Consider the following 12,537-nt stretch of genomic DNA (forward strand, 5'->3'; position numbering starts at 1 on the left):
GATGGAGCACATCCAGCAGGCTTCTGCTCCAACTCTGGGATTCTCAGCGTGGCCACATCTGCAGGCCACATCTGTCCGAGGCTGCTTAACATTAACAGCTGGGACCACCATCACAGGCCAGCCTATTGGTCTTGGCCTCATATGTCCACTAGCCAAGTTCTTTGCATAGCATTTAGTAAATGGTAAAAATAAGTCTGCCTAGAACAGACCTGATTTATAGGAAACAATGTTAGTTGTTTTCAGACAGGAGGAGATCACATTTACGAGCAAAATCAACTATGGGTTTCTGCACATTAAAAAAATGCTTTTTCATAAGGTAAAGCTCATTTTCTTAGAAATGCACCTAATAAGCTACAATTTTTATAGTAAGTATGCATGAGGGATCATAATAAGACTAAATTCACATCCTTTAAGCGTTGTTACCAATCCTGTTTTAAGGTTTTCAGGGTGCAATCAGTTATCCATATTCAGCAGAACCCACCTCAACCCTTCAACCCCCCCCCCTCCCCTCTGCCTCCCACCCCGACCCCAGCCCTAGTTGTCTTTCAGGTTTCGGTGTTGAGCCCATCTGAGATTGCCCTGGCCAGCTACACTTCCAGACTCTACCATCTTCATGCTTCAGTTCTATGATCCTGAAAGTATCTTACTTTGGTTTTTCTTTAGTTTGTAATACGATCTGCTCAGAGGGATTTGGGATTTTCTGGGTGCTTCATCCAAACTAGACATTAATCCCAAGCACTTCTAAGTAAAAGGAGAGCAAGAATGAGAAACAAAACAAAAGAAACAAAACAGTTGCTGCGGCAGGCCTGAATCTAGAGATATTCTCAAGAGCCATCAGTACTGTATAGTTTGTCCTATAGAACTTCACTGTGATAGAAGGTAATAAGATTGAAGGAGGAGAGTTCCGCACTTGTAGATACCTTGGCATACCTATAGTCTGCAGGACATACCTGCAGATCCAGCCCCAGAGTGGGATCTCAGACTCTGCGCGTGTCAGTTCTGTAACATGTGTCATTTAAAGGTTACATCCTATTGGTTGTAATCATATTCCATAAATTAATGCTGTAGCTAGCTACAACATTGGTTTAAATATCAAATAGTGGGGCCTGTCAAGAGAAGTCTAGTTTTTTGAATGATATACATGGTTGGAGCAATTTTTTTCCATAACTATCATTAGTAAACAGAGAAGTCTTACCCAAACAATGAACAATAAAAAGGAAAAAATGTAGTCATACAAGTACAGAAAGTTTCAGTCTTCTTTTAAATAGCTATAAGTGACTATAAAGTAGTAATGAACTACATATAAAATAGAAGAAGCCATAAGTTTCATAGTGAAAACAAGATGGACATGATGTTTTCTGTACTCCCTTTCTTTTTTTAAGGGACTGATGATGCTTTGTGGCACCTGGTAATCATACCTCAGTGCTCAGGCACTGCCTGCTAAGAAACCCCCATGGGAGGTGGGAGAAGAACGTAGGGAGTGCCAGAGTGCCACTGTCTTTGCAGCTACCACTGGCCATTGACACAGGCTATTCAGATTCTTTATTCCTTTGGAAGGTGCTTGCAAGTGGTTAAATTCCCATTCCCTGACATGGTAAGAGCAGGTCAAAACAGCAGTATTGCTCCAGGAATAGAAAAGAGCAGGCAGCAAGAGCTTTAGCCCAGGGTGGCATCTTGGGAATCACAGGGCTGCATGCTGAAGGAAGGCAGCACAACAGACATCTCCCAAGTGTTCAGTTTTAGGGGGTCACAGCACATGTCTCAAACAGCATCTGTACTGCTGTCTCATAAATCTTACCTCCAAGGCTCTGCTGAAATGCTGTCCAAACCAGTGCTGATGACACATGCCTGTACTTCGCTACTCAAGTGGCTGAGATCTTGGGATCACAGTTCAAAACCAGCTTAGGCAGGAAAGTCTGTGAGACTCTTTATCTCCAGTTAAGTTGGAAGTGGAGCTGTGACTCGGGTAGTAGCCTCGGAGCAAAAAAGCCAAAGGGTAATGCCCTGGCCCTTAGTTCAAGCCCCAGTACTGGCACATGCACCACTACCACAGCAAACTGCTGTCCAATCCTCTTCTGAGTTGCTGGAGTCCCCTCTCCTCTGCAGGAGCCTGTCTAGCCTAAAGCTAACAGCAAGAGAACTTGCTTTGTACCTCTCCTGTGGTCATCCTTGACTTGTAATTTATGTAGATGTTTATGTCTAGTTTCAGTACAGAGCCAGCCTTGAAATTGTTCCCCATTGAGCGCTCCTAGTAAGTAGATGTTGACCCAGTGTTCCCCTCTTGGGGTCACCCCATGACTGTTCAAGCACACTGGTAGACTCATCCACCTCAAGGGAGACACATAGCCACTGCCTTTATACCAGGACAGAAGAGCTCAAAATCTGCACCAGTTATTTTGAGTGAATTCCTAGGTTGTGTTCTGTTGATTCTAACACATATTTATTAGACACCAACTGGGTGCTCAACATACCAAATACCAAAGAGTAATCATCTTAATGAGAAACCAAACTTTCCACTCAATAACTGCAGTGGGGAAAGCGCAGTGGACATGTTTTGTAGAAAATCCCCTGAATATGTGAATGAGGGAGTGACTAGCTCTGCTTGATGGCTCATTTAGGTTAGTAACACTCAAAGCAGGGTCCAAGTCCTCCTGGGAGGACCACAGGGAAAGCACTGGGTGTCTCCGGAGACAGGTGGCCAGTTTAAGACTTGGTGAGTGGTGTCAGGATCAAAGCAAGTGTTGTGAGGCTGGGCTAAGTCCTTTCTCCTTCCTTTTGCAATTTTCCAACTCTGTACCACCGTAGCCCTGCAAATAGCTGTGAGATACACTTTTCTATTGGCTTCCAAATAATATAAGAGCACTTAACAAAAACCAGCTCATCTAGAAAATGAGCAAGATAAAATTGCATTTCTGAGTAGAACTTCCCTCGATTCTCATGCTATGACTCTTTCTGTCCTTATACGACCACATCGAGTCATTTGACAGGCATTTCCTCTAGTGCCTGGTATGTACCAGCCTTGCGCTATGACTTAGGTATTCAGCCTCCGGCTCCTGTCAAACTCCACTACAGACCTTTTAGCCAGAAAGCAGCAAGACACAAAAGTCGGGGAGAATCTGACAGCACTGTTTTCACAGTGATATTTACCAAGTATTTATAATCCAAACATTGAATGGCAAAGTGAAGCCTAGGAATGAGATGACTTTCTGGATAATCTGAGTCCCAAATTCCATTTTGGAGGGAGAAGACCCAGCCAGCTTTCCTCAGTCACCCAAACAGACCGTCACAGAGAGCTCTCCACTTTGGCTTGGTGTGCTGGGCACTTTGAAAGCAGAAGAACACAGGAGGGAAACAAACTCCAGATCTTCACATATTTAGTGTGATTTAATAGTATCAAATAGTCACAAAAGTGACCAAGATGGGATTGTAGAATGAGTTTAGATAGTGTGTGAAGCTTATTTCTGAGTGAGGCATTCTGGGCTTTTTTTCTCATAAATATTACCAATTTCATTTCTTCATTGTAAAGCTACTGTGTTTGTGTAAAAACCAACAGCAAATAGTTGAGTAGTTCAGGTCATATGATTAATGAAATTTGATCTATTCAGTAAGCATTATATTGAGTACCTTCTATGCACCAGACCCTAGAAATAACAAAATGCAGTGTAATAACGATAACTAGGTGCCTATGTCAAATGACTAGTAGTAATGGGGAATGAGTAGCTGCCTCCATGGGCAGGAAGGACTTAGGAAAAGCACGCAAATGGGTCACAATATGAATAGGCAAATTGTAAATACAGGTGGTGTGCTGCTGGAGCTGTAGCATGTTTCTGGGTTTGTAACTGCAACAGAGTCCAAGTTGAAAGGCATCTGGTATGACTTTTTATAACAGGAGATCCCCGACAGGGAAACTGTGTGCCTAGGGAACTAGTTTTCTAGGCTTTTCTAGATTGTAGCTTTAGCTCTTCTTCCCACAAGTAGGGAGTAGGGAGTGAGTTGAAAATGCCTGTAAAACTTGCTTATTATATTTATTTTTGTATCATTTATTTATGTGCTTTCCATTGGCATGGGGGGAGAAATAGCTCCACAGTGAACAGCTACTAACATCGTAGAGAGAGCCAGGCCCTTGTGGAATGAAAATGTGATCTATAAATGGTAATATGCTGAGTGCATCTGAGTTTGTTTGTTTGTTTGTTTAAAGTTTTGGTGGTTGTGGGACTTGAACTCAGTGCCTAAGCACTGTCCCTGAGCTTTTCTGCTCAAGGCTAGTGTTCTACCACTTTGAGCCACAGCGCCACTTCCAGTTTTCTGGTGGTTAATTGGAGATAAGAATCTCACGGACTTTCTCGCCTGCACTGGCTTTGAACTGCAATTCTTAGATCTCAGCCTCCTGACTTGCTAGAATTATAGACATGAGCTGTAATTTTGGGTCTCATGTCTTTGGGCCTTCATTCCTGCGTGAGGGATTTCCACACCGTAGGGTCAGGTCCTCCTAGGTGTATATATGACATGTGATTATCCAGCCTTCTTAGCCATAAGAACAGGACCACTTTTTCAGTGTGTTGGATATGACTCAACATTGGAACGAGACCATCTTGTTTTGTGAATTGTAATTGGTCACTGTTTTCATAGATTGCAAATCCTGGTACCAAAACACTGAGACTGTATCTGTACACATGGTGTGGACATTTCAATAGCCAGTAATACTTTGGATACACTTATGCCCAAAGTCAAATGCCTCAAAGCTTGCTTTTAATGAACTATTTCTGTTCTTTTGGTAGCCAGAAGTGCAACTTGCTGAAGGCTTTGATGTGTTTATGCCCAAATCTCAGCTGGACTCTATATTATCAAACTACACTCGCTCAGGAAGCCTTCTGTTTAGAAAACTGGTGTGTGCATTTTTTGATGACAAGACTTTGGCTAACTCCTTACCCAATGGGAAGAGGAAAAGAGGACTCAATGACAACCGGAAAGGACTAGACCAAAATATTGTGGGTGCAATAAAAGGTTGGTCTGCATCATTTTCTTTTATGAAGTCTTTGTTAGAGTTTTTGCCTCCATTGCATTAAGATGCAGCTAAAATAATAATACAAACTAATTTAATTTGCCTTTGAACACTTACCCATTCACATTAAGTGAGTTCTCCAACTGAATATCCCAAATAGCATTAGAATTTTGTATTTTAAGTTGTTAAAAATAATAATTTCAGAGACAATTTGATCTGCTGCACAATCAAAAGGAAGAGTCTCTACTTAAATGAAACTATTTTTCTTCCCAGTAATTTCTCAGAATCTCATCAAAATAGGATTTAAACTTAAACTTTTAGATATAAGTAAGAAAAATGCTATTTTTAAACTTTTTTTTCGAACTTCAGAAGCTATACTAACAGGTCATTGTATTTAAAGTCATTTTATTTATTCATTCATTTTTATGCTAGTACTAGGGCTTGAACTTGGGGTATGAGAACTGTCTTTTAGTTTTTTCCACTCAGGCCTGGTTCTTCACCACTTGAGTAGTATTTCCAGTTCTGGCTTTTTGCTTGTTAATTGGAGGTAAGAGTTCCATGGACTTTCTTGCCCAGGCTGGCTTCAAACCATGATTCTCAGATTTCAGCCTCCTCAGTAGCTAGGATTACAGGTGTATGGACCACCGTTACCCAGATTAAAATCATTTTAAATCTACGTGACCCCACACTAAGTAAAGCCACACTCTGTGTCCGCATACATTTCCTGCTAATTCTATCACTCTTGATTGTGTCATGCTACCATACTGGCTACATGGAAGGAACCACTCTGGCCCCCTTGACTTTGTTTCATCCCCTTCTTTTTACTTCTATTGTATGTCCTCCATTGTATGGCAGGTGTATGAGTGTGTGGATCTCTATTTCTCCCCAGTTCCATATGCTAGACCTCATTCTTTACTATATACTACCCTTTAGGAGCCTGATGAATGTAACTTTAGGAAACAGAAGTGCTTAAATGTTAGGGAATGTTCTTGAAGTCTTAAATCTGAACTACCATGGAAATGAAATGTGAAATCAGGCCATAATTAAAATCAAGGCTGTTTTTGGCTGGCTTAGTTCTCCATTGTAGGGCAACGGAATAGCTCAGAAAGAACTCCCCCCCCCCCCATTGTCTTACAGAATGAGTAAAGGAATTTAATAGTGCTTAAAGGATACTTCGAACCTCACAATTAACTTTACAAAATAATTTTATTTTTAAATGGAGATAGCAAATAGCAGACACCCCTTGTTCATGGCCTGAAGGACATAAGCTTTCATTAAGGTGGAATTTCTGTCTCCAGTCAGAATTTTTTCACTTAAAGTGACAGTTGAATTGTATTAAATAAGAAAAGCGACAGAGATCGCAGTCTTTTTTTTTGGGGGGGGGATCCGGTTGTAGGGGGCCTGAACTCTGTGCCTGGGCACTGTCCCTCAGCTCTTCAGCTCAAGGCTAGCGCTCTATCACTTGAGCCACAGTTGCCACTTCCGGCTTTTTTCTTTTTGCTTATGTGGTGCTGAGGAATCAAACCCAGGGCCTCCAGCATGCAAGGCAAGCACTCTACCACTGAGCCACCTTCCCAGCCCGGAGATCGCAGTCTTTATCACACAGTTATGAAAAGAGTGATTCAGCCTGAAGTGAAACTAAAGATTTCAGAATCTGAAAAATGGTCCATGATGTAACTAGGCCGTGCTGGAGTAAAGAAAGGTCTGTTTCCATCTGAACAGGCTGGGCCTTCTTAAAACAAGCAGGTCAAGTCTGCTGCTGCTTTTCTAAAATATAGAAATTGGTTTGATTTTAGAACAATATACTAATGTCATAAAAGCATCTGGAAATTAAGGAGCTATAAATGACCATATTGTATTTTAATGATATAGAAGAGCTACCTTAACAATACGATGAAGAAATAGAGCATTGTAGCTGAGTGCCAATGGCTTGTGCCTACAGTCCTAGCTACTCAGGAAGCTGAGATCCAGAGGTTCACAGTTGACTTTTCAGCCATGGCAGAAAAGTCTTCAAGACTATTTCCAAAACAACAAGCAAAAAGTGAGGCTGAAGGTGTGACTCAAGTGGTAGAGCACCAATGGAGCATGCAAGCTGAGCAAGCGCAATGCCCTAAGTGCAAATCTCAGTACTAGGAAGGGAGAGAGAAAATCTCAGTTCTTGGAAGAAAGGGAGGGAGAGAAGGAAGGAAAGGAAGGAAGGGAGGAAGGGAGGGAGGGAGGGAGGGGGGAAGGGAAGGGAAAGGAAGGAAGGGGAAAGAGAAAGAGGGAGGGAGGGAGGGAACTATGGTAAGTAAACTGAGAAGAGATTTATTCTACTATTCCCTATGGAGATTGGGCATCAGATAGGAATTTGGAAAAATACATTGCAAACAAAGTAGAGAATACATCTTAATTTTTTCATAGCATTGCTCTTTAGCTAGAAATAAAAATGACAATGAGACCCCTACTCCTAGTATATAATAAAGCAGGTTATTCAAAACAAAGAACTCAAAATTTCTTTGATTGCTGAATTAAGCCTATCATTAAATTCAGTTAAAACAACACAATAACCTTAAGAAATATACCCACAAATCATCAATACCCTAAACCAACAAAGATTTTATATTCATTTATTCTCTTGCAGTATTTAATTGTAAACATATATTTTGATGTTGGTTTCTTTCCCTTATTACAAAAATGACACCTGCTTGTATAATCCAGTATGGAAAGCTGAAAGGCCTCTGTAATTTCTCACTTTAGAAATTAACTTGTCCACCGGGCACCAGTGGCTCACACCTTTAATCCTAACTACTCAGGAGGCTCAGATCTGAGGATCGCAGTTCAAAGCCAGCCCCAGCAGGAAAGTCCGTGAGACTCTTATCTCCAATAAGCCACTAGAAAACTGGAAGTGGTGCTGTGGCTCAAGCAGTAGAGCACTCTCCTTGAGCTGAAGAGCACAGGGACAGCGTCCAAGCCCAGAGTTCAAGCCCCACGACCTACCAAAAAAAAAAAAATGCCTAGAAATTAACTTGTCCCTTTCTACCTTTTTTATTCAAAGTATGAATGTGGATCAGGTTTGTCTTTTTTCCCCATCAGTCATGGGGCTTGAACTCAGGGCCTGGGTGCTGTCTGTTTTCTGCTTAAGCCTGACTCTCTACCACTTTGAGCCACAGCTCCACTTCTGGTTTTCTGGTGATTAACTGGAGATAAGAGTTTTACAGACCTTCCTTCCCCTTCCCAGGCTGACTTTGACCCTCACATCTCAGCCTCCTGAGTAGCTAGAATTACAGGTGTGAACCACCAGTACCCATCAGGTTTGTCATTTTCATTAGAAAAAGATATATTGAATACCAGTTTATTTTACCTATGCCAGTATAAGAGCCTCAAGAACAAGCTTTATCTTAAATATTTTTATTATGCATTGCACTTGAAGAGTTGAGGATAAGCCATCCCAATATATGCCACGTTAGTTTACCAGTAACTTCAAACTGAAGCCCTTGGGGAGCAGCAAATGCTAAGAGGAGCTTTCTCTGAACTCCTTATATCTACCTTAAGACGAAACCTCCAAGATGAGGTTAGTGGTGGGTCTGGGAATATCATGAACCAGTGGGCATCAGCTCAGATGACAGGAAGCACTGAGGTCTACACCACACTCACACAGCCTTTGTCACAGACTAACATGTGTTCTTTGGGCCTATTTACCTCTCTCCAGAATCATTTCCTTTCCTTCTCATCTGTGAAGAAGGTATGCTGTGTAAATTTCTCAATCTCACTGGATTTGGGGGTGTTAGTTTTCTTCCTATACATATGCCTGTTGTCCTGTTAATCTGCCTGCTGTCAGCTTTATTTCTTTGTTGTTCTATTCTGATTTCTCTTTTTTTTTTTTTTTGTAAATGGGATGTAAGATAAGTAAGCTTTATGTCATTCTTGGTCTTTGAACTCCCATGGGGTAGAGGGAACATTTTCCCTCCCTCTGTGTACTCCACGACGAGATTAAAAAGTAGAGATTTAGCTGGATGCCGGTAGCTCACACCTGTAATCCTGGGTGCTCAGGATGCTGAGATCTGAGGATCCTGGTTCAAAGCCAGCCTGGGTAGGAAAGTCTGTGAGACCCTTATCTCCAATTAACCACCAGAAAACTGGAAGTGGTGCTGTGGCTCAAATGGTAGAGCGCTAGCCTTGAGGTGAAGAGATGAGGGATGTGCCCAGTCCCAGAGTTTAAGCCCCATGACTGACCAAAAACAAACAAACAAACAAAAACATTGGGATTCTATAGCATAGCTTTGTGTTTTTCATCTTGAATTGGGCCTTAATTCATTGACATAATAGTCTTGTGCTAAACATTTGTTCTCGTGTCTCCTCATAACTAATGATTGACCTCAAAACAAAATGTAAATTATAAATTGCCAGTGATGGTTAAAAAATGCAGAAATAGGGGCTGGGAAGGTGGCTCAGTGGTAGAGCGCTTGCCTTGCATACATGAGGCCCTGGGTTCAATTCATCAGCACCACATAAGCAGAAAAAAAAAAGGCAGAAGTGGCACTGTGGCTCAAGTGGTAGAGTGCTAGCTTGAGCTGAAAAGCTGAGGGACAGCGCCCAGGCCCAGAGTTCAGGCCCCACGACCAGACTCCCCCCCCCCAAAAAAAAAGAATGCAGAAATAAAGCATTAAGTAAAAATTTAAGCACAACTCTTTTTGAGTGTAAATTTGAACACAACTCTTTTAATTCTGTACTACTTTTTTTTTCTTTGCCACATTTTCTCCAGATAAACATTACAATACAAAGTGATCTTTTGGAAGTAATGATTAATTGATGGTCTTATAGAATAACTATATCCACTTTTTTGTGCTGTCAGTAGAGATAAACAGAGAAATTTATTTGCTTAACCCAAGTCTTTTGATTCTGAGTAATCTGGAAAAATAATCAAATCGTTTCTTTTTACACAGTAGTGTCAGGGCTGTTTGGGTGGCAGTATCTTCAACATCCAAAAAGATTCTGTAAGCATAAGTACTCATACTCATTCTAGCACTCAGGATATAACCAACTAAGTGTAGGTTAATTTGAAAAGTTCTATAACCTTAGAAGAAAAAACTAGTTAATTTTATAAGATCTCACAAAACAAATAACAGTTGGGGTTTGGTGTTGTTTCAAAACAGATGACTAGATAGATGAAAATAACATAGAGAAAAAGATAAATGAAAGTCTGTGAGACACTTGTAAATAAGAACAGAAATGCACTGGGGAAAAAAGATAGTTGGGAGACTCTTAACAAAACTCTTTGTAGTGATAATATTTCCCATGACAATATCTTGAAAGTAAAGCAGACTCCTCTTTGTAGAGGTCATATTTTCCGCATAATCTCATCAGTTTTGTAATGAGTAACACTTAATGGTAATTCATTAAACATTCACTAATAACTATGACCCGAGGTATTGCTGATAAAAGCATTTTTAATTAGAAAAGCTCACCTGAATACTTTGAGTTTAGCTCTGGGAAGAGGCAGCTTATGGTCTTATTAAGTGGAGACTTAGGTTTAGTGTTTTGTAAAACTTCCTAGCTTGGATTAGATTCAGAATTAATTTTGTAGCCAGAACCAGCATGGAGTTTAGTACCCAGCATGCTCGACTCACATGGTGCAGTCTCTGCTGAGGCTGTATGTAATTGATCCACTATCTTGATTTGCTGGACCATGCACTTTGAATTCAGTTACCTACATGTGACAGACTCACTGACTCTCCCAAATCTCTTCAAAAGCATAGTGCCCCAATAAAGAAACTTTTAGAAGCCCAATTCTGATTTTCACTCAACTTCATAGTTGATTGTTAACAGAGTGTTAAAACCATCAGTCTGGACTAGAATCCTATGAATCCTCTTGCATTCAAAGAAAGTCACTTACACATGTGAAGGGAAAGAACAAGTTGAAGGTTATGTGTATTTATTCCACGCAACACGAATTGCCACTGTCCTGAGAGGCCAACACCAATGTCTGCCCGGAGAACTACGAGGTCTCAAAACATCTCTGGGAGGGAGCAGTACTCCCAACAGTACTCAGTACTCCCAACAGTTCCAAGTTGAATGCTTAACCACATGGTTGTCACTCTCTCATGAGCTCCATAGAAATGCCCAGCAAAACCTCCCATTTTGTAGCATTCCCTATTTTTACCTCTGTTTTCCCCTTGTTATTCTGTATCACCCTTCATTTTCTTGAGCTTTTATCAAGGAAGGTGCATATTGGTTTTGAGTATAAACTTGAATATAGCTCTCTTTGTAATATATTTTCTTTTACCACTGACAAGAATAAAAGGAGTCTAATAGCCTTTCCTGCCTGGTCTAGCTTCAAACCTTGATCCTCAGATTTCAACCTCCTGAGTTGCTAGGATTAAAGATGTGAACCACCAGAATCCAGCTTCCATTTTCTTTTATCTTTCTTTTTTTTTTTTGTAGTACTAGAATATTATTTCTTGATAGTAACTTCTCTGTGTGCTTAGAACTCTCTGAAATATCAGCTTCAACTTGATATCATGAACAGTGTTGATGATTTTATCTCCTTTAGCAGAAAAGGATACGAAGGCTAGGAAACATATTTTTTTTGCATATCCTGGGGCTTGAACTCGGGGCCTTGAGCTTCTTTTTACTCTAAGGCTACAGCTCTACTACTGGAGACACGGCTCCACTTCTGGCTTTTTCTGTGATTAATTTGAGATAAGAATCTCACAGACTTTCCTGACTAGGCTGCCTTCAAACCATCATCCTCAGAGCTCAACCTCCTGAGTAGCTAGGTACAGGCAGGAGCCACCAATGTCCAGCTTCCAAAAACATTTTTAGCACCCTTTATTTCTCAAAGGACTATTTAAAATTTAAAAAGATGCCCCAGCTTTACAGTTCCATCTTTAAATTTAGTGATTTGTTTTTAAAGAGTCCACTAGGAAGGTTCTCTAGGGAAGGAAATCCTCCTAGATTTTTTTTCTCACACACAGAATTGCAAGAAACCAGCTTGGAAGTAAATCCTGCATAGAACTGTCTTCCTAAGTTGTATGCAATTTAAATTCTTGTCTAGATGCTTGGCAATTGGAACCAGCTGATTCATGCTTAGCTTCAAGAATCTTCTTGATAGATGCTTGCTTGTGGGTTGGTTGGTTGTTTTAATTTTTGTTCTGTTTTGGTTCTTGGGATCTAACCGAGAGCCTTGTATATGTCAGACAAACACTTTGCCACTGTGTTATAGTCCCAGCTCTTAAGAATCATTTTGAAGGGCTAGGAAGGTGGCTCTGTGGTAGAGTGCTTGCCTTGCATGCATAAGGCCCTGGGTTCAATTCCTCAGTACCACATAAGAAGAAAAAGCTAGAAGTGGCGCTATGACTCAAGTGGTAGAGCACTAGCCTTGAGCTGAAGAGCTGAGGGACAGTACCCAGGCCCAGAGATCAGGCCCCATGACCAACAAAAAAAAAATCATTTTGAGCCAGGTGCTAATGGCTCATGCCTATAATCCAAGCTATACAGGAGGCTGAGATCTGAGAATTGTAGTTCAAGGCCAGCCCAGGCAGAAAAGTCCATTA

General features: G+C 40.9%; 1 protein-coding gene across 5 annotated transcripts in view; it reads left to right on the plus strand.

Moving 5' to 3' along the window:
• Bend7 (BEN domain containing 7) overlaps nucleotides 1–12,537 on the plus strand; it is a 78,835-nt gene that overhangs the window by 39,382 nt on the left and 26,916 nt on the right. For all 5 annotated transcript variants that reach the window (XM_042686280.1, XM_042686281.1, XM_042686284.1 and 2 more), the window contains one exon: nucleotides 4,779–5,004. In XM_042686280.1, the coding sequence (XP_042542214.1) occupies nucleotides 4,779–5,004 (226 nt within the window). The remainder of the gene's footprint in view (nucleotides 1–4,778; nucleotides 5,005–12,537) is intronic.

The sequence above is a fragment of the Dipodomys spectabilis genome, unplaced genomic scaffold, assembly GCF_019054845.1.
Source record: "Dipodomys spectabilis isolate Male_0828 unplaced genomic scaffold, ASM1905484v1 ptg000096l, whole genome shotgun sequence".
NCBI classification, from domain to species: domain Eukaryota; kingdom Metazoa; phylum Chordata; class Mammalia; order Rodentia; family Heteromyidae; genus Dipodomys; species Dipodomys spectabilis.